We start from the raw sequence: 23,872 nt of genomic DNA, 5'->3' as shown, positions 1-23,872 counted from the left end.
CATGATGGCCTGTTCTGTGATATTCCTTACTTAATGCAGGCAAGGAGTATTGAATCCAGCTTTACACAGATAGGAGCCTACAAAGGGAAGCCTCATTTTCAGTACTCTCGAAGAAATATCCGGGTTCTACATTTTTGCAGTGTATCAAACATCTGCAACATATGAGGCATTTTGGTTTCTTCTCGTTATTTACTGTCACACTTGTAAATCCATATTTGGTAAATGTTTTGGTGTTCGTTTTCTTGTCTTCTGTTGCTCCACTGAGTCAGAGTCACTGGATGTTGTCGAAGAACTTGCAGAGGTAGATGGACAGATAAATTTGCCCATTTTTCTTTCTGAACTCCTACGCTAGTGCTGCGTGTCAGCATAAGACTGAAAATAGCACATACACTCTTAATTAAAATGTGCCATGTTTGAATGAGACTCGCAGTAACATTTAAAAATAGTAGCACACAAAATCTGTTTTCATAGTAAGAGCAGTATTTGTATTATTAATTTGTAAAATAGATGAATAAAACAAAAGAGGAGATTGTGAGTCTCTCTCATGACACCATTTGAAAATCATGTGACTCCACGTGGGGTCGCAGCACATAGTTTGGGAACGCCTGGTGTCCACAGTTTTTTTTTTTTTTTTTTTTTTTTTTTTTTTTTATAAACGAGCAACAGTACTGCACCTGACACATTTGTACCAGCACAACACTTATTAACATGCCACTGTGCTGACAATTGCTTACCACACCTATAATATCTGCTCAGTGGTGTTTTTCCATTGATGGATAGGGTAGAGGTGGAATGATGAGCTGTGTATAGGAACAGAGGGTAACTCATTAATTGTTTAGCCTCAAAAGTACAACTATTAAATGTTTGCCTGATAATAAGGCAGTGTTTATTTAGTGCATTTATTTAATCAGAGTGTAGATACAGAATAGCTGTACTTAATAAATAGGCAACTGAGGGAAATGATTATCTGTCATCAGTTTTGTAGTTTTCCTTGGTTGCTTGCGTCACTAGCAGTTTCATAGCTATTTTGTTATTGATCTTGTTATTGACCCTTTTATTTCTGCAATTGTTCTAACTGGCATTTGCCTAAATCTCATCTTTATAATTGCTTGTTGAGAAAATTTGTTTACAGTTTCGATCTGTCTTTTGACAATCTTCAGCACAAGTACAGAAAAAAATTTCCTCAGTGAGAGTCGTTATATCATGGACAATGGTTTTATACTTTCCATTTCTTCTATGAGGTTCAGGGACGATTAATAGGGAGGGAGAAAAAAATGACTCCATGTTCAGATGAAGTGTAAACCAGCGTGTGAGTGCAAGGGAACGGTGAAAGGTCATGTCCCATGAAGGCTTCAGCCTCCCATAGAGATTTAAGGTGTTACAACAATCTTTTGGATGATATTGTTGCATACATAGAAATGTTGAATTCCCTGTGGCCCAGAAAATTCAGTCAGCTTTTTTGGTAGGTCAATATAATATTTTATACTATTTTTATACTATTTTTCTCATTTTCATCAAGTTGATTTAAGAGCTGCTGACCATTGGGTTTTCAACTTGGGGGTGCACAAATATTTGCAAAACAAATCACATAGCCACTTTCTAGCTCGCTCACAGCTTTCTTATTGGCTTTACTCTGCTCATGACTACACAGACAGATGCACACACAGAGAGAGGGAAATATAGAGAGATTACACAATTATTTTAGCTCGCCCTCAGGCACCTTCCTGTCAGTGCAGACCCACACTCAACCACGCCCCCACCTGCTACACCGTTGTATTTACATTTGCCTTTTCATGTCCAGCTACTTAATGATCCTAGAAATGGAAATGCCCATTTCTCGCTTGTGACCTAGTTTTGATATTATCAGCTTATGTTGATGCTTTGCAGTGATACTGGTAAACTTTTAGATGTGAGAGGCTTCTTTCAGATAAACTGTGTATCATGTGAAGGTACCCATGTGTAAATTTACATATCACTTCTTACTATCCAACTAGGTAAAATTAGCTGACGTGTACAAGCACACATTCAGTTTAGCTTAGCTGCAGTGCCATTTTGTGATTAGCTAGCCTCAATTCCATTAGCTAGCAAGCCAGTGATTTTGTTTAATAATTTGAAAAGGATATAAAAAATGGCTGTTCACCTTCATTTAATGGCTTTGGGTGGATGTACTGTATATGTTGATCAGAAGCTGTTTAGTTTGTTTGAATTTTTTCACTTAGAAGATGGTGTGTAATGAATTTTTATATTAAATTTTATATATATAATATTTTGACACATTAAAAGTGGGCTTCCTGTAGAACTGTTTTAAAAATCTTATGAATATGAAACTTGAATTTGCAATTTTATTTCACCATTGCAGTACTTATGCTTCTTACTGTGGACTTTCAGGAGACATCACAAATAAATTCTGAGACACTCTCTAGTTGCTATTTGTTTATTATAAATTCCGTCTATTAAATTTATTTCCCGGAGAAGACATGAGCTAATGAAGACATTGTCGAATTAAGGAAAGTGATTCATCTAATCTAATGCTTCTCAATATTCTTTTCTCCATTCCATGGAAAGTGCAGAAAACAAGATGCACTGTGTGTGTCATACTGAAAGATGAAAGCTTCGGTGTTCATAACCTCTCCACTTTCTCCAAAGAGAATTACTCATATGCTCATAAGTCACCAACCACACGGCGCTGTGTATGCAGCATCCATACGCATTATGCCACCCTACAGTTTTTCTTTTTCTCACTCTTGTTAGCCTGCAGGTGCATTACATTACCTTCTGCTTTTTCTGTTTGTGCAGGACTGATTTAGGTTTTGGCAGTCCTCCAGTTTGTGATGCTACATTATTTAACTGATCAGAATGCGTTTGTGTGTCCAAAATGGTTTCTAGTAAAGAACTTGTTTGCCCGTGTGAGGAGATGCTGGGTTATAGGAAGCTGTACCATTTAAATAATTTGACACCACTTTTTGCTTTTACAAATTGGTCACTGGTGATAGTAGGATCCAGATTTTTCAGGGAACAGTGTGTCCTCCTATGTCCTCATCCTGTTTTGGAAAAGATTGGTTCTAGTACATAGCTTTGCGATTAAGGTCAGTGTGTCCTCTCTTGAGCAGACACTGCAGTAATACCACCACACCCTGTCTAGAGAGCACAGTGTCCTTAGTGTTTCTGATTCTTGGTTGTTTATTCTGAGCTTGTCATTTGGTTTAAAATTGGGCACATCTCTGCACACATAGGCATGCAGTGGAAATGTGCTGGGTTAACAATGTGCAGGAAGAATTCTGATTATAGGCTACTTATTTGGCTTTGTTTGTAAGTTGCTGGCAGGAGGCAGTTGGGTAATTACTCCCCTGTTGTGCTCATGAGAGGACAGAGGCTGTGTCTGCTAATGCTCTTGCAATGTGAATTCCTCTATCAGACTTTCCCTCATTTCTCATTTTCCTTCTCACGTTTCTTCTCACACTTGTTTTTCTTTTTGTCTCCTAGCCTTGAGCTGTTTATTTCTCTTATCTCCTCATTTCCTTTAGCTAAATGTATAGATTTGTAAATGTATAACAGTCATTGCTTCATGCACTGGCACTATGAAATGTGACCTTTTTTTTTTTTTTTTAATAAGTCTATGGTCAGTTTAAGATTAACCTTTTGCTCAACTCAGCTTCAAGCTTTACTAGTACTTAGTTTCTCTCACTGTTGTGCAGTGAAATGAATGATAAAAATGCATTTTTGATTTTTTTTTTCTGGTCTGCTTGTGGGTCAAGAGTTTAACAGCACAAGTAAGAATTCCACCATGTCAGAGTAAAGTGTTGGGTTGTATATGAAAACTTAACACCTTTGTCTTTATCACCGTATGCTGTATTTATTCAAAAAATAGCTGCTCCTGGACATTTTCTGTTTGATTCCTAATAGTCCTCATAGGGGAAAAAAGAACATAAAGGTCATATATTGTAGTCATTATATATGATATAATGAAGGCAAGACACACGCTGTGTTTTTTCCCTGCAGTTTTTCAATAAACACTGGCACAAGCAGCCATTATGAGCCGTGACTCAAATGGATATAGCTATAAACCTCATTGCCCTTTTGAAGTTAACATTTGTAAGATCATCTCAAATGACCACTTACCATGAGCGGGGCTTGGCTGGATTTTTATGAGTGTCTTGTACTGGTCAGTGTTTCTTCCATTTCCTTATATTTGTTGTTTTGGCTGTAGGTGACAAATACAGCTCATTAGGCAGATATTAAATTGAGACTTTGAATGATAGTTGAGAATAAGTAGCTCATAAAATCCAAACTACTGATAGTAAAACTGTCTGTTTTGTCCTGTGTGTGTGTGTGCGGGTGTGCGTGCGGGTGTGTTTTTGCATTTATCTCAGTTGCCACATCCGTAGGTAAGCTATGTAAGGGCTGTACTAGATTTTACTGCTCATTTACACAGTTTCACTGTCATTCCATCTCCAGAGGGAGGGTGAGAAAGTTCACGCTTTCTCATTTCAAAGAAGAATTCTACTGATTTTTCAACATTTTTGCATAATGTACATAGTGAGAAATAAACAAAGCTGTTCAAATTGGTTCGATGGGTATTGTACCATTCTAGATTGTCTGTACAAGTCAAACTTGTTTACTGTTCAGAACAAGGGTCTTAAAGGTTTTAACCCTCCTAAAATGGGTTGCCTGATGCCTTTTAGAAACCACTTTACAGTAGTATTGCAATAAGACTTTGGCCTGCAGAACTACACTAGTGCCCTCTGGTCAATTCTGTGTTTTTTCACTGTGATTTATGCATTCAAGCATACAAAAACCAAACCCAAGACCCTATAGTACATACTGTGAAAAAAGAATGTAGTGTACAAGGATATTATGAAGGATGATTATTACAGAAAATGTCCCAGAGCCATATCAGGTTATAATACCAAAATAAATTGAAAATAATTGCAGCAGACGGATAAAAAGTGAGCCAGGAGAGAGAGAGAGAGAGAGACTGAACCAGCTGGTGCAGAAACAGAGCAGCTCAGGGCAGATGGAAATTGGTGGTGTTGGTGCAGCAACAATCCTTCTTTGCTAACCACAACTGAATATCTGTGTTGCCACAATTGGCAATTCATAATGGCACATTTCGAGGACTCAGTTTGTCATGTTTGTCATCCACCCTGCAGTCTGGGGAATTTTTTTTTTTTTTTTTTTTTTTTCTTCCCCTTTTGCCTAGAATTAAATGTAAAGGACAACCAAGGCCACATAGACCTCATGACCAGATGTCAAACAAATAATAGAACTGTACTAAAAGCAGACCATTTATGTTTATAGCAGTTTATAGGCTGTGTCTGATTTACAAATCCTTTTTAATAATAGTGTACTGTAGCATATAAAATATATATATATATATATATATATATATATATATATATATATATATATATATATATATATATATATATATATGTGTGTGTGTGTGTGTGTGTGTGTATATATATATATATATATATATATATATATATATATATATATATATATATATATATTTTTACCAATTATCATGCATAGTCCGTATCCCGTATCCTGTTACGTAAAAGCACCCTGCAGCTACTCTTATGAATATTAGCAGCCTAAATCTGTTGGTATGGTGTAGTGAAACCCAGTGTCTTCCAGCGACAAATATGCACTGAATAGAGGTATGTACATGGCATTGATAATTGCATACAAAGAAAACTGATTCATTTCAAAAGTGAAAAGACGTAGCGTCACTGAATCAACAAACAACAAATCTGTTGGTTCATTGTGGATGTCGTGACTTTGTGACTTCTGACCAAGATCTGAATCAGTATGTTGTTGTAGAACAGACCATTTCTCCTCCACTCACTCACCTATGGTCACATAGATTTTGCTTTGTCTGTTAAAAAAGTTGTGTAAAACACAACGCCATCAAGAATATCAAGCAAGCGCAAACTTCCCTGACTTCTCAGAACTGTTACAGGTCCAATTAGAATACTACAGTGGATCTGAACATACTACTTAAAGTGCACATAGTACAGTAAGATTTACAATATATCCTCACAATACAGTAAAATATAATCATAATATAGTAAAAACAAGGATATTGCAAAGATATTATTAAGCTATGTGCCATGACTATTTGGCAAAGTTCATCCTATAGCAAATCAAATGCTATAAATCAGCACTAGATTGTGCTGTGGAAAGTAATTGCAAAATCAATTGCAAAATTAGCTTGACTGAACCACTTGTTTTAAAAGACACCTTAGAATATCCCCTAAAGGTAACCAATTAGTATTTCAGTAATATCTTTCTTATTTATCTAACTTTTCATTAGAAGGAAACCAGCTACCAGCAAGCCATTCTGAAGCCAATTAATCAATCAGTGTCATTAAAGCTCTGTGGCTTACAAGGAAGAGAAAGGAAAAACGATTTATATAAACATCATATGCTTTGGAAAATATAGTGGTGTATAAATCTGTTGTGTTTAACTTCATTAAAATCTATCACAGTGCAGCTTTCACTCTTCAGTTGAATAGCAGTCATTTTCATACCACCCACATGATGTAAACACACACACATACACACAGCTCAGTAGGACTTGAGCTCTGCTCTAACACACCTGACTCCACTAACAAGTGGCTCAATAATTAAGAATTGAGTTAATATGGATGTGGTAGAGAAGGGAAAATTCTGAATTGGATAGAGATTTCCAAACCAGTCTCATGGAAAACAGGTTCACATACAAATGAATAAGAATTAAAATGTCATTTTAAAAAATATGTACTACATGACTTGCAAGCTCGATTCTCTTTAACCAGTGCTGAGAAGAGGATTATTAGTTTTATTTTATGAGCCTTTTAAGTCTAATTACGTGTCACACTAAATCCCATCAAGTGGGCTCAGTAGGTTTTAAAATAAGGTAAATGTATTCATTACATATCAATCTTATTGAAATAGCATAGGGGAGATGTGTTCGTGGTTAGAGCACTTGTGAATTGCTGAACATGCAGAGTAGTCTAGTGAAAGTTGTGACAGAACTTTGATATTCATTGTATACAGGGTGCCATTCACATAGCTGTATGTGAATATTTTTCCAGGAGACTGGGTTGAGGTTTCCCCGAACTGGAATTGAGAAGCACTTGTCAGCGTGGACCGGTTTTCCTATAGAGATTGAACAGCCCTTCTAACTACACACTATTTTTAAACCAGAAGACAAGCATAGAGATATTTAAATTATTACTTCTTATAAAGAGCTCAGAGCTGATTCTCTGCTGCAGAGAACTAAGCTATGTTTATATTTGGCACAACCTTGTTATGTCCCAACACTGTAAGAACACACTGGCAAAGCCAATGGGCAGCAGGCTGTTGTAATGAATGTGTCATGAACACCTGACATGTAACATGCACACTTTTAGACTGGTTCCTTTTGGTGGAGTTGCATGTTAGCAATTAGAGGAGTAGAAAATATCTTGATGCCCAGCACTTTCAAAAATCCTAGGTCTCAGCAGCACCAGCATTTAAGAGGATGTGTAATTTATTTTATAAATCCATAGAATGGCCATTTTGGTAATGTGGCCATTATAAAACATTACTATTCTGTCGTACGTAATTAAAACCAGAATATAGCAGCTTCCTATGATTATTGCAGTGACTGTACAACAGAAACATTCCATCTGCTACCTGCTTAGGTTTGCTGCTAAGAATAGCATCCGAACCTCATGAGCATGAAGTCTTTGTAAAGCCTTTGACTGAAAACAAAAGTAGTAGTTATCCAAGGATAAGTGACCTAGTGAACTAAAACAGATCTTATTAGCTGTCTTCCCAAAGGACTACAGAGAAGCTGTTTGGCACTTTACAGCCGAGGGGTTTGGGAGGATGGCTATCCACCTGGGACCTGAGTTACATGATGTGGGATACAGATCCACTTCTTATGGGTAAAACACACTTGTGAATTCAGTATCCCTTCTTTCTCTATTGTATGATTTACACACTGCATCCTGAGCTTGTCTTTTCACTTCAGTCTGGAATCAGAAGGTTTCCAGAGTCTTATATGGATGACATTTGGAGAAACAGATCCAAGAGCAGCAGAAAGACAATCTTCTATTGTCTGTTGTCAGTGCTGAGTGCTGGCATGGAACAGTGTGGACGTCTCTCTGTTGGGTGTTGGGCTGTTTGTGAAAGCCTGCAGTGTTTCACGTTTTATCTTTTCTCACCTCCAAGAGGCCCTGCCTCGGGCAAATGAAAAATAAATACAGATATAAATAAATAACCAGGATCAGAAAAAGATGTGTGCAAAGAATGAATACCTGACTCAAACAATGACTAACTAAAGAATAAGGAGTTTTATGTACAGTATGCTATATGGTCTGATAGAGAATGTGGGTAGAAAAAAGATTGTATAGAAATATTGTAGCCTCTTTATGTAACACTAAGCTTTGTTATATTGATTTTTCCCAGCTTACAAGTTACCATTTTTAAAAATCACAATAAACAATTTAATCATCCAGAAGCAATAGTCTAAGAAAGACAGGGGAATGAGCATTTCTCCCATTTCAGGTTTAAGGAGTGTAGGGGAGAGTAATAATGTTATCAGGTGTGCAGATGTGTACAGATTGCCGGTAGTGGCAATTGCGAAAACTCGGCTGGAAGGTGGACTTTTAGGTGATTTCCATAGTAGCGTGCAATAAACAGTAAAAATACCAATAATAACTGCACATTTTCAGCGTAATTCTTTTACAAATCGGTTGTCAGTTTGTTCACATGGCAGTCATTTCCCAGGGTCTGAGCTCTTTTTTGGTCAAATATTTCATACTTTTTTCTTTTCTTCGAAGGCGTATTGTTTAGACCATTTTTGGTCAAAACATTTTGGTGGCATCACTAATAAATATAGTTAACTAGTGTCCACTATATACTTGGCTAATATTAGTCAAACATATAGTGATGCATTTTATATTAATGAACTCAAAGCATTCTCCATTTACCTCGACAGAAAGCAGAGACGCCCTGCAAGTCCTGAGTGCACGTCAGATTGGGGGAAGGGGCGGTGCTTCAAGGTGGTGACATTTAATATCAGAGAGTTCAAAATACCTGCACAAATCATTCCATTAATATATCGATTGGCTCATCTCCTATTTGATTAGGGGAAAAAAAAAATTTTTTTTGTCATGTTTTTTAGTGATAACTTGTATTAGTATGTGTCGGTGGACATAGTGGCAGTGTATTGTGTAGAGATTGTGTTATATCACGTTATAAGTTTGTGTAACACATTTTTTAATGGCAGAACCGTTCTGCTCCATTCTGTGGCAAAACAGAACAAAAGAAAATCATTCATGTCATGCTTGGCTCTTTTTATTTTATTTTGTATTCTCCATCCTGTAGGCTACTACAGTATGTTTATTACAATGGGGAAATGTGATATTACTTCTATCTAATCAAAGCAACTTTATAATTAACACACGGTTCAAATAAATAATACAGACATGTCTCACATACAGTGTATTTTCCTCTGAATTCTTCAAACCTCTATTTATAATGCCACTAGCATTTACTCATTGACTTTCTGCCTGTTTCCACCCCATGACAGCTTCCGAGCTATCCACTGTCTTTTCAAAAGAACTTCACATATCTGACTGGCACATATCAGACCTGCCTTTGACTGGCAGGTGTCGACTCCCCACCGGATTCCATGGCTGTCCTTGGAAGAATCGTCATCAAGTCTCATTTCTTCCGAATTCATTTTAAATAGCTTCCAGCAAAGTATAGACAAGACTTCATGATTTTTAATTTGCCTGGGGGTTTTTTGCATGCCAGATCTCTGACATATTGAAGATCAAGTATATATTTTCCCCCCAACTATTTTACAGTTTGTTAGACAGTGCTCCCTCAAGAGTGACCGATAGTTTCTCAAATTGTCATAATCAGATCACTTGGGCTGTTTGCCATTATAACACTTTGCTGATGACTCTCTGTAAACCTTTCAGATATGCAATGCTCTGAGATGTTTTGGTGCCAAGTTGCTCTCCTCACATTTGCAAAAACATACTGCTGATGGGTGAACCCATGAATTTAGGTATGTTTTATAAAAAAAAAAAAAAAAAAAAAAAAGAAGCCATACATATTTGGATATCTGTAAGTCTTACTTACTTATAATTCATGACTAGATTTTTATCTGCTACAATGCCATGGTGCTTAAAAATGACACCATTTGATGGAGGGTAGTTTAATCTGAGCATAAACCTGATCGTGATTTGATTTATTCAATCAATATGCTTCACTGCTTTTGTCCAAGACTGGCCATGGGTTAAATTAATCGATCAGGACTACTTTGAACACAGCATGGAGGCATGTCTGTTTTCACTGGGGAGAAAGAGAAGGAGAGATTTTGTGGTATATAAATGTCTGCATGAATAACAGAATCTAGATATCAAGTCCTTCAACTAATTATATTTTCTGTGTTTTCAAATCAAACAATAGTAGTTAGTATGTGAGTATTAGGGAACGTGTGTGGGGGGGGTGTGTGTGGTGTGTGTGTGTGTGTGTGTGTGTGAGAGGGAGGGAGAGAGAGATGGGACCGAGATAGATGAAAGCCTTACACGCACGTGTGCTTATCCTAGTACACCTCCCGTTAATCTGTTCAACAGAGTCACATTAATACGTACAAAAACATGATAAGAAGGAACAGCACTGCTTGTGGATGAGTCACAGCCGACATTCTTACTTTGGGCAATTTTCAAAACCTTCTCGTTCCATTTTTAAAGTGCATCATCAATGACATTTATCTTGAGGCTCTGAATTCATTCCTACCAGATTCATGGTGCGTCCTCACCTTCAGCACTTCACACCTCTGAATCTCTCTACTTTCATTTGCCTGTACTTTGCATCTGGTTTTTTTCTGTTTTTCCTCCCTCTTTCTTCTATCTTTGTTCTATTTTTCTGTCCTAAAAAAATATCACAGCAAAGCCTAAAGGCTATGTAATAAATGAAAACTGTATTATCTCTGTATTCATGGGAACATTTCAAATTGGCCAGTGATTGCTATGCACACTGAAAAAAATGCACACTCGGTGTGAGTTCCACTGCAGATTGTATATTTATATTATATAAGATGCTCTCACGTGGACTCCTCTTTGTATGTGTAAGGGGAAATGAGTTAGAGAAACACACATGCACAGTTTTATACATGCAAACATAGTTGCTTTCATCCATAATTAATAGGAGCACATGAATACATGGTCAAATTCCTCATTATTCAGTTTCTTTTGGCATTTTTTACACGTTTGCTGCAGCGTGAGGAGGTGAACAAGGTTCCTGTAGTTTAGAGAAAGATGTGAATCATGTTCACTGACTGACATGCTTGCCAAGAGTTAGCTCTTAACTCACTTAGATGCATGAACATATTGAGTTTTGCCTCGCTTAGTTCAATTCAGTCAGTTATGATTTAAGGTTTAGTCAGAGTACATTTGTCTTTGTGAATCATTATAATTCTTTGTGTCTTTATCTTGCAATAACTCTTGCTTGACCCTGCAGACCTCGATCACCTCCAGAAGGTCTGTAGCCCTTTCCAACTGCTTGGATTAGTTCCTGTGCTATTAGAACTAACAGAGGGGCTCAAACCAGTTGAACAGATTTCCAACCTTATTCCAAGAAAACCAATATGAAGTGAAGTTTTGAAATCTAAAATACATTTGATTATTGTTTTAAAAAGAAATTCAGAAAATCATATTTGTGAGATCATTTGAGTTGCATCCTTGCGGTGTACCTACTTGCAGGGATTGAACTTGGGATGCAGTATGAGTGGAAACTTGTCGTCTCCTCTCGACATGTGCCAGTATGGAGGCGTATTTTCAGAGCAAGTGGAGCCTACACACACTGTAGTCATGTGTTCAGGGCTTAATCTGAGTGCTAGCAGTGCCTGAATTTCTGACTATGTAACTCAGTTTTGCTCTAAGTACCTATGGACTAACTGAGTTTACTGACAGAATGCAGAATAGGTGTAATGCATGTTTTAGTAGTCTCTGCCGTCACTGTTTAAAAAGCAGCCTACTAGTTCATCTGTTTCCTACTGTAAATGTGCTTTTAATATCAAGCAGTGTGTTTACTTGGCATCACTAATGGGGCTAAGACAGTCTGGCTTGTTTTTTTTTTCATAAGACAAAGAAATCCTACTTTGAAGAAATGTATTGACCAACGTGTATTGACCATATTCAACTTGCCTGGCATATACTGCCAATCAATATTTGAACATCCGTGTTAGAGCATTTTTTTCAAACAGTCAGTAAAGTGTGCAGTCTAAATAATAGCTCAGTGAGTTGAGGTATCTCCACTGCAAAGGTGATGCCTGTAATGCTTTTCTGCATGCCATGTTTTATGACTAGTTGGGTTTAAATCACCTGTCTCACCACATCTGACTTAAATACAGGCAGGCTCTGAACAGTGGTTGGAGTTGGTTTTTGAATATAACTTTCATAGCTTTCATAGTAAGAATGCCTGTTGTAAAAATGTCTTTCTCAACCTGTGGGGAGTATGCCATGGTGGCCTAAAGGTATGCTTCAAATAAATCAAATCAGTGGAATGACTTTACACACACACACACACACACACACATTCAAGTATCACAATGTTTACAACCCATATTCTCCATTATCCATTCCCTGTTCTTTCTCCTTCTGCCAGAGAGTGCAATTCTGGCAAATGCATTTCATAAGATGAAAATTCAGATGGTAGTGCTATTGAATCAAGGCAGCAAAATATCCAGATAGTATTCATTTTCATTCACATAAGACTGATTAAAAAAAAGTAAATACTTGGTCAGGAAAAATATGTTTTCTTCTGGCTTAGCATTGCAAAAGAGCAATCTTGCAGTAGTGATTTTTTTGGTCTTTTAGCAAATGAGACAATGAATTATACATTCAGTCAGCAGGCCAGAAGCACTAATGTTGTTATGTTGTGCTTAATGAGGAGCTGAAAGTTATCCATTCCCTGCTTTTCTTTTTCATCCTCATTCTCACTCTCTTGTGTCTCTCTTGTGTCTGTTGCCATCAAGCTATAAGGAAAAGTACATAAACCTTTTGGAATTATGTGGCTTCTAATATGTGATCTGACCTTTATCTATGTCTTAATAATGAACATGAGCATTTTACCTGTCCATATATTAATGAACAAGCAGTTCATACAATTCAGGTCACAGATGGAAAAAGAATGGTGTAATGACTTCTTAAAAAGGAGGCAGATGGAGTCAGTAATCTAATATCTATCTGTCTATCTATCTATCTATCTATATATCTATCTATCTATCTATCTATCTATCTATCTCTCTCTCTCTCTCTCTCTCTCTCTCTCACACACACTCACACACACACACACACATAGACTCATTGATTCACATAATGCAAGGTTCTGGATGTAGCAGAGAGAGGATAAAAGCTAGATGATTAAAGCAGTTTCCTTGGTGACTCATGTCCAGTGCAGTGGGATGTACAGTGTGGATGTGTCCCAGCCTTCATAACTTAATAAGGATGTGGTGAGTTTAGAAGCTCTAGGCTGCTCATAGCCTTCCACTGGCCTTAAAGTTCACCGAGTCACCTAAACCTGTGACTGAACCTGTGACACAGAATATGCTGTGAAATGGAAAAATGGCAGTCTACAGTTCTTGAATACCCAGCACTGCAGATTTTAGACCTCATTCAATACGCCTGACTCAGCTAATCATCAAGGTCTTCATAAGCTGAATTTGGTTTGTAAGATGAGGGAAGACACAAATCTCTGTAGGGCTGTGGGCTGCCACATGACTCTGCTATTGGCCCTGCTATTTTAGTGAAACAGTCCCATAAGCTGAAATCCACTCTGCTTTTCCTTGTTCATGCTCAACAGCAATATACAGTACATTACCTGTTTCACTGAATTCCATAGAATATGTAGACTCTGTGTCTTCATAGAACTTAAGACTGTAAACTTTGATTTGTCTTTCTAGGAGAAACAAGACCAATTCATCTGTTTGGGACTGATTTAGACACTTTACTTCAGTCCAAACCAGATAGAACCAAAAACCAAATAAACAGTGTCCTGTTTATGTATGTTATTGGAATTAGATTTTTATTCATTCATTCACTCACTGATGTTCCTACAGACATTTTTCGGGAATTGTGCGGAAACTGGAGAACCCACAGGAAAGCTGTATAGATATGCAGAGAGCCTGTGAAACTCCACACAGACAGTAACCTGAGCTCAGGATCAAAAATAGTTACCCTGGATCTGTGAGTCGGCAATGTTTCCGACTGCACAACTGTACCTGCCATGAGATTTTCAGATTTACAGAAATCTTTGCATGTAAATACAGTTTTAAATATTACACTGCCATATTTCACTACTTGAACTGGAGATGTTTGCTTCTGGTTCCAGGCTGTTATGTGGAATCAGAAAGACAGAGAAGTGATGTGTTGCTGTCTTGGAGAGGTAGCAGCAGGGGTTTGGAGGTAATTTGTCTCATGTTACAAGCAGTTGCACTACATCCAACAGAAGGAAAAAGAGAGACAGACTAAAGGAGTTAGATAGGCAGACAGAGTAAGGATGAGACAGGGAGAGGGACAAAAAGTAAGAGATAGTAACAAAGGGACAAAAGGAGCTGTGAAGGAAATAGCAGAGTGTGGGGATGAAGGGGACTATACCTCCATCTCTTGACCTTACATCTGTACTCAGCTTTGACAGGTGTGTATGGACACGTGTAGGTGGGCGGGTGTGGGATTCTGTGTCTGTACAAGTTTGTGTGTGTGTGTGTGTGTGTGTGTGTGTGTGTGTGACCTTGTACTAACGGCACAAAGAAGAGACAGGATGAGTAATGACAAAAGTATGAGTAATGTCCTCTCTGTCTCTCTATCTCTCTCTCACTCTCTCACACGCACACACACATTTTCCATAATTTTTTAGAATTTGCCAAAGAAGCCCATCTCTATGTCTGGAGATCCAGAGTTCAGCACAGTTTGGTGATTTTTCTGCTGGCCCTCCATCCTGACTGGATTTGTCCACTCCTATTTTGCAAACAGAGACATTCATTTGTACATGAAACACCATATGCATCAACACAAAAAAGCAGTTTTGCCATATAGCTTTCATGTAGCGTTCATGCTTTAATTTATTTCAGTATAGTAAATTGTTGATATGTGAAATGTCAGGAGAAGCCCATATAGCAAAAACAGTAAATTGCACAGTTTGTGATATACATAACAAAAATACTTTTTATGGTAGACAAAGCATGACTTATGCAACAACATGGGTTTTTAAAGATGTTTTTTAAATTATATCATTATAATTTTACTGCTAAAACTGATTTTTATGCAAACTGGCTACAGGCAACCAAATTTGCAAACAATTTTAGAGGCATTTTCCATTTATTGCTCATATTGTACATAAAATCCATGGTAACTATATTAAAAAATGTTTACGAGGTTCATCTCAGACACTCTAGAAGACTTCTGAAACTACAGTAAGCCACATTGTTTCCATGTTTCATGCACACTAGCACAGCTTTCACAGTCTCATCCCACATTACGCAAACACAATGATCTATGGTAATTGGTTGCACTGTCAGTCAGGCAGCCTCTCTACATGTAGAGGTGAGCAGAAGAAAAGAGAAAGCTGGATGGCAATAGTATTTATTGTAAATTCTGCATCATACATCACTGTATGACTTTGGTGGAAGGTCTAGGCATATGTGAAGAAGCTTTTATTTGTCACATATACATTACCACAGAGTGAAATTCTTTTACCGCTTATCCCACATTGTTAGGAAGCTAGAGTTAGCCATGATATGGCACAACTGGGCAGATGGGGTTTAGGGCCTTGCTCAAGGGCCCAACAGTGGCATCTTGGCAGTCCTGGGGCTTGAACCCCCAACCTTCTGGTCAGTAACCCAGAGCCTTAACTGTTGAGCCACTACTACACAAAAAGAGATAAAATAGTAGAACTAGTAGTACTATGTAAGCAAATTTGTTATAGACCTGCATACACATAAATACACACAGAGCCATCCAGCTTCCTCCAAATCGTTCCTGATGCAGACTGCAGGGTCGTCTGAAGGTGAGGAGCTGTAAGCATAAATGAGATGTTTGGTTTAATCATCCGTTTTTCTCCATTTAGCCTGAATATTGCTCTCTGTACCCCTCTCTCTCTCTTTCTCATGCAAAAAACGATGGGAACTATGATTGTTATTGTGCGCGTGTGTGTGTGTGTGCATTTGTTTTCATAAAGCACATATGTACACCATTACTGCACAGAGAAAATGAATTAGCTGCTTATAAAATGAATTAGCTGCTTCATAACTCATAGCAGCAGCAGCAGGACATGAGCCTTCCACCACTTAGTGACTCTTTATGCCAGTGTGTTTGTGTGTGCGTGTGTCTCATTCATACCACACACCATACAAGAAGAGGCCACTTATTATGTTTTAGTAACTAAGGATTTTGTGTGTGTGTGTGTGTGCTCCAGTGGATACAGAGAGAGTGTGTCCATATCTCAGCAGATCATGTAGTAGATATGTGAGTCTGAGAGAGAGAGAGAAATGACCCTGCTTCTGGGCACAGGTGTTAAAGTTAATGAGGGTTTTTTTCCCTCAGGTGTGTTTTTAGATCATCTAACCATCTTGTGGCATGAAGGACACACAGTGGCATGAAGGACACAGAGTCTCTGGATCTAATATTTTATATGTGTTTTTGTGTGTGCGTGTGTGTGTGTGTTTACAGGTGTTTGGGGACTATTATCACTTTCAGCACAGGGGCGTTGTGAAGAGGTCTCTGTCTGGCCACCACGGGGTTCATGTCCGTTTGCTCAGCGAACCACAGGTACACACGCACACACACACACACACAGAAGAGAGGAGAGATAAAGAGGATTAATGGCTGTGATGGTCAGATGCAGCTTAAAAGTGGTGGATGAGAGCAGGCAGGAAGACCACACACATTCAAAATTAATGGCAGGGGAGTTTCTACAATGTGTGTGTGTGCGCGCATACTCTGGAGATAAGCTATCAGCGCTTACAGGCAGGAAAAGGACCGCATATTTTCCCCGGACACCCATAGATCTCTCAGAGACGATCACCTTCTATCTGCCTCTCTGAGAGCACCGTTGCTGGTTAATAATCACTGATAGCACCTCTGCTAGCCATAAAACACCAAAGCCAAAAAGCCTAAAGCTCTAACACACTCTCCCATCTCTACATCTAACTTCAAAGATTATAGACCCTTGTGATCAACACTATCATTCATTAAGGTTTTCATAAAGAGGACATAAAAAAACAAAACCACATATCATTGTATCCACCCACTTTAAAATTGTGAAATGTTTCCCTGCTGCTGCGTATTTTTCTTACAGAAAAAAAAAAGTTTCCACAAGCTGTTTGTTTTATGCTTTTCAAATGGATGTAGCATGAACCATACTTCCTGCCCACCGATATAAACTCTCCCACTCGTGGACTGAATGCAACTTAAAATTGCGCATTTTTGTCATCCCAACAGCTGAATACTCAACCCGAAAGTAAGTGACTACTGTAATTTGATCTTAAATAACTCTAAATATTGTACAGTGTTTGCTTGACAAAACATTAGCAATATTTGGATAACACCTTATTTGTTCTCTCAACCCTGCTGCCACTGCACATACGCTTAATGAATTCTCATGAGCCAAATAAAGTACAGTAAGTGAAGCTTGCCTAACTTGGATAATGTTCTGTGTAAAAATATACACGCAAAAGCATTAATCCATAGATATCACATATCATTCATTTGATACTGATATCAAATATATTCTGTACCAACCACCTGAGACAGCAAGATAGCATATCCAGCTGTGGCCATGCTATCAGTTTGCATCTGCAAATTTTGTTGAGCTCTCCACCACTACCACAATATCCACCAGGCTATTTGTTGGGGCAGCCAATGAAAAACGAGCTCATTATGATGCAAAATCAGCACCGGCAAAATGACCCGTTCATCACAAAGGGAAAGTGACAAAGGAGAACACTCCATGGAAAATTATGGTGTTTTTCTTTTCAACTCCTCACAGACATATTGTAGATAGAATAGGGAAGTGTGTTCAGCTGTGTGTGCTCAGAGTAAAATATGCTTTTAAGGTCTAACTTCATTCAGATATAGAAACACACATGCACATGATTCCAAATGCAGCAGGTTTTACATTTTAAATGAGTTCCCTAAATAAAGGTCATCCACAGCAGATATCCAATATTTTTCCCCCAAGTCAAAGTGTGTGTGGTGACTACTGTACGTTTATGATCTCAAGAAACGTACAGTACCAGCAAGCAGAATCTAATTTCCATAGAAAGTTGAAATGAGGTTAAAGCCGATGCTTTCTCCTGTGGAAAGTGGATAGAAGTCAAAGCAGCTAAAAATATATCAAAGCAAGCGTGACCTGACCTTGTTCTACATCTGCTCATTTTGGGATATATTTAGTGTCTAGTGGCTGATTTTATATATATGTATATATATATATATATATATATATATATATACATATATACAGTTGAGGACAAAATTATTAGCCCCCCTACAAAATAGTCATTGTTTTAAAAGTATTTCAAAAGTGCTTTTAACCAGAGCAAAAAAAATTAACACAGCTTTTTTAGACATCCTAGTTTTATTTTGGATGCTTACATTATTTCATATTCCACACAGAAATGAAAATATTACACAAAACACAAAAACTACCAGAGTCAAAATTATTAGCCCCCCACATTCTAGTAGTCAATTGTGTATCCTTTTTGCTGGATAACAGTCGTTTGGTGTAATCGTCAACAAGTCTCTGACACTTCATTTGAGGAATCCTGGCCCATTCTTCTTTGGCGAATCTCTCAAGTTCCTCCAGATTCGATGGTTTTCTGGCATGGAAATTTTTCTTTAGGTCACCCCACATATTTTCTATTGGATTTAAGTCAGGGCTTTGTGCAGGCCATTCTATGACATTCACCTTGTTCGTCTGGAGATAGTTCTTCACCAAGAGAGATGTATGTTTAGGATCGTTGTCATGTTGGAAGATGAAGCGACGACTCAGACCTAGTTTCACTGCTGACTGCTTAAGGATTTCTTTCAAAATATCCACATATTTTTCTTTATTCATGATCCCTTCCACCTTGACAAGATTTCCAGTTCCAGATGCACTGAAGCATCCCCACAGCATAATACTCCCACCACCGTGTTTCACTGTGGGGACGGTGTTCTTTGGGTTGAATGCCTCTCCCTTTTTTCTCCAAACGTAAGCAGTGTCTCTGTGGCCAAAGAGCTCTAGTCTAGTCTCATCAGACCATAAGACACGCTTCCAGTATGAATAATCTTTCTCCAGGTTGTCCTGAGCATACTTAAGTCTGGCTTGAAGGTGTCTTTTCTTCAAAAGTGGAGTTTTTCTTGGTCTGCAACCTCGCAGTTCATTCCTGTGCAGAGCTCTAGTGATGGTCTTCTTAGAGACTATGATTCCTGATGTGGCCAAGTCATTCGCCAGTGTCTTGGCAGTTGTTCTGGGGTCTTTAGACACATCTCTCACTAGTTTTCTTTCCAGTGTCTTTGAAATCTTTCGCTTCCTACCTCTGCCAGGCTTGTTCTGCACTGTGTGGCTTTCTTTGAATTTCCGGATTATACCTCTCACTCCGGTTCTTGAGACTTGGAAACGCTTGGATAGCTTTGTATATCCTTCTCCTGTTTTATGTGCATCAAATAATTCTTTGTCTCAAGTCCAAACTGATTTCCTTTGTTTTTGGCATGTTGCTTTCTCAAATGACAGCTCAATGACCCATACTGAGGCTTTTATACCTTAATTTAACTTAATTGTTGAGTGAGATCACCTGTTTCACCTGATCACCTTTACGCACATCACCTGTGAAGGTAAAGGACTTAATAAATGGTCATTTCTTATAGGGGGCTAATAATAATGTCCCTGGTCATTTTAGCTTTTTCTTACATAACAGTGTTTTGGTGTGCAAATATAAATATTTTGGTCCTTCTAACGAAAAATAGTATGTTCAGAAATGCTGTGTTAAAAATTCCTTGCTCTGTTAAATAGGTACTTGGGAATATCTTGAGGAAACTTAAAATTTCATAGGGGGGCTAATAATTTTGTCCTCAACTGTGTATATATATATATGTATGTATATACAAGGAAGGATGACTAAGGAACACAAGGAAGGATGACTAAGGAACAAGAATGAGAATGAGAGAGTGTGGTGTGTCTGTGTGAGTGTGTCTGTGTGAGAGGGAGCAAGAGATAAACTGCTATATATCAATACTTACCCTTAACACACACTGAATTCGTAACATATTAACAGCCTTCCCCATGAGATTACTGCTTTGTGTGTGCGTGTGTGTAAACATTTTCTTATTCATACTTTCATACAGATGGTCATGGTAGGGAAAACATGACAGCAGTGGCACAGTTTGTTGACTGTTGATCCACCTGGATCTTATTAACTAGGGATTTGGCTTCTGCCTAATTTTAATATCCAATTATCTGTGAGGTTATCTGTTAACAGAGGGGGAAAAACAGACAATCGTCTTTAATGTGCCATAGTCAATAGTATCAATTCAACTTTTCTCCTGTCGGTGGAGCCTCATGTTCTTATGTGTTTCACATATGTAATTATAGAGAAATAAGGAACAGAAATAGCAAATGCACAAATGTATGAATAGCAATGCACAAATGTCAGCTCACTGTATTAGCCTGTAGCCTTGAGCACACTCTGGCATCAATTTAAATTTTGTTGGTGAAAATTCTAACTTCCAGAGAACGTGGGAGTAAATATCTCGCTGGATTAATTAACTTTGTGATCACAGTGACAACACATATCAATCTGTCATTGCAGACGTTTGAATATAATATTTACTAAATCAGTGAATGAGACAGAAAAGTGTTAAGTTGTTCTATTTTGAATTTATTCTCTACTGGTAAGGTAGGATTCTGACTCTTGTGTGATATCTACTTGACTCAGTTGGATGTAGATTCTGGCCATTAGTATTGTTGATTCTGTAGTGTTGTTTGGAAGTGTCTGTTGGTCTCTGCTAATTAGTTCTCTCAGGTGGCTAATCAAAAGTAGTTTCAGTCTCCCTGTGGGCAGGTGTTACTAAGTCATTTCGAAGGTTATGTCAGAAGCATGTTCTGCAATGGTTAGAAGCATAAATCTAAACTGAAAGTGTTTGTTACCTCTTCTTGTTCGGTTAGCATTCCCAGTTCCCTCTCAGCCCTACTTAAAGTCATTGACCTCACTCCTGACTAGGCTGTGGACATGTGTCCCAAGCCTATCTCTGTCGTCACATCTCACAGACCCAGAAGCTCTCATGCACAAACCAAACTACCAGTAACCTCATCTACCCTCCACTGTTGTCTCAGTCTCAAACAGTGGTGGTAGGTGGGCCCTGGAACTGCCAGTCTGCTGTAAAGAAAGCTGTAAAGAAATCTCAGCTTTAGCTTCCCATTACTCTCTTCACTTTCTGGCACTAACTGAGACCTGAATATCTCCACAGAACTCAGCTACACCAGCTGCTCTATCCTCTGCTTATACTTTCTCTCACACACCACAAGAAAGTGGCAAAGGTGGTGGTACAGGTTTGCTGTTGTATCGGAGGTGGTGGTTCACACCTCTTCCCTTGTCTCATCTCAACATCTCATCCTTTGAATTCCATGCAGTTACAGTTACCTCTCCAATCAACTTTCTCATCATTGTCATCTACCACCGTCCTGGTCCCCTAGGTAACTTTCTTGTAGGAATGGACATGCTCCTCAGTCTCTTCCCTACCAACAGCACTCCTCTCACTGTCCTTGGAGACTTCAGCCTCCCCTCCAACAAGTCCTCTTGCCTTCTCCCTCTTCTGCATTCCTTCTCACTGACATTCAGCAGCTGCCCTCCCACATACAAGGGAGGAAATGTCCTGGACCTGGTCTTCAGACACCCCTCTCCAGCTACAGACATCAATGCTACCCCACTCCACATCTCCAGTCATCACTTGGTATCCTTCACCATCACCCTCCCTAACCTGCCTAAAACTAGCTATCAATATTTCTCTCCCACTCGCCAAAACCTCCACTCTATCTCCCCTTCCTCCATAATTTTCTGCACCCTATCATCCCTTCCAGACCCTAACTCCTTTTCCTCCCTACCATTGTTGTTAGCCAAAGTTTTCCTCTCCTCACTTTCCTCATACATGGACCTCCTCTGCCCTCTATCTTCTAAACCCAGGAAGATTTCTTGCCCTGTTCCTTGGCTATCAGATGTGTTACGCAGCAATTGGAAACAATTAAGAACAGCAGAGAAAAAGTGGAAGAAATCACAACTCAACACAGATCTTGTCTCTTACCACTCTCTTCTGAAGTGACTTTCACTAAGACTGCCTTCTACAAGAAAGAACTGGAAACTTGTGCAGAAGATTCTCACAAGCTCCACAACATCTTTTCTTCACTACTTAACCTACCGGCTCCTCCTGCTCCATCCTCCCTGACTGCTGAAGACTTTGCCACCTTTTATGATGGCCAGACTGAAAAAATCTGCCAGACCCTCACTCCTAACCCAACTCCAACGTTACACACTCAGGACTCTCCTTCTCTTTCACTGGCACATTTTTCAAATCTAGCAACAGAAGAGATCCTGCAAGCCATCTTTTACTGCAATACTACCACCTGCCCATTGGATCCAAACTCTTCCACAATGCTCCAGACTATCTCACAAGACCTCCTCCCCTTCATCACTAGTATCGTCAGTGGCTCCATAACATCTGGCCATGTGCCAACTGCATTCAAGAGAGCAAAGGTTATTCCCATCCTGAAGAAACCCACTCTGGATCCCTCAGATATCAGCAACTACCGACCGGTATCACTGCTCTCTTTTCTTTCTAAAATCCTTGAGCGTACTGTCTACAATCAACTGTCTCTATCTCTCACAGAACAACCTCCAAGATCCTAACCAGCCTGGGTTCAAAGCAGCACATTCCACAGAGACTGCCCTTTTGGCCGTCACTGAGAAGTTACATGCTGCTAGATCAGCCAAACTGTCATCATTCTCCTCAACCTTTCAGCAGCGTTTGACAGTCAACTACAAAACTCTCTTGTCCATCCTCATGAGTCTTGAAATTCGTGGCACAGCATGGCAATGGTTTACTTCCTACCTGGAAGGTCGGTCATATCAGGTGACGTGGAGGGGATCCACATCTGCTCCATGCTGACTCTCCACTGGTGTCGCACAAGCCTCAGTACTTGGTCCTCTTCCGTTCTCCCTCTATACTCGATCTCTTGGTGAGGTCATATCCTTATATGGATTTTCATACCACTGCTACGACACTCAACTCACCCTCTCCTTCCCTCCCTCAGACGCTCTTATTTCCGCTCTGATCTCAGCATGTCTCATCATGGATGACAGCTCATCAGCTGAAACTTAACCCCAACAAAACTGAACTGCTGTTCATCCCAGGTGATTCACAAAAGAGACAGAAGTTTGTTGACCTGCACAAATCAGATAATGATTAAAAAATACTTAAGCCCTTTAAAAAAAGAAACGTTTCCCACGTCTGAAACAACTGCTAGGAATTGGACCTATGAGCATGCTGTCCCTTACACAGTGAGGAGGATGGTGAAGGAGGAAAAAAGAGCCCAAGGATCACTGTTTTAGAATTTTCCAGTTGCTTCTTGTAGTTGTCACGTTTCAAAATCAACTGTTAATGTCGTGTTGTGGTAAGAGTAAAAACAAACTTTTGGTTATGCACACCATCAGTGCACTGTATGTTGTATTGAAATACAAATGTGATACTGATACACTGGTATAGCACATGAAAATCAAACATGTGCTAGATTTATGCATTTGTTCCAGCTGTAATCTGAATATATATTCCAAACCTGTTAATGTTTCGTAAAA

At 38.8% G+C, this 23,872-nt stretch overlaps 1 protein-coding gene across 1 annotated transcript in view; it reads left to right on the top strand.

Moving 5' to 3' along the window:
* Positions 1-23,872, top strand: part of furinb (furin (paired basic amino acid cleaving enzyme) b) — an 88,609-nt gene that overhangs the window by 28,052 nt on the left and 36,685 nt on the right. The window contains exon 3 of the mRNA XM_026919561.3: positions 16,719-16,817. Coding sequence (XP_026775362.1) covers positions 16,719-16,817 — 99 coding nt within the window. The remainder of the gene's footprint in view (positions 1-16,718; positions 16,818-23,872) is intronic.

This window comes from Pangasianodon hypophthalmus, chromosome 9 (assembly GCF_027358585.1).
Source record: "Pangasianodon hypophthalmus isolate fPanHyp1 chromosome 9, fPanHyp1.pri, whole genome shotgun sequence".
NCBI lineage: Eukaryota > Metazoa > Chordata > Actinopteri > Siluriformes > Pangasiidae > Pangasianodon > Pangasianodon hypophthalmus.
Note: the sequence above shows the minus strand (reverse complement) of the source record. Positions and strands in the feature narration are given on the sequence as shown.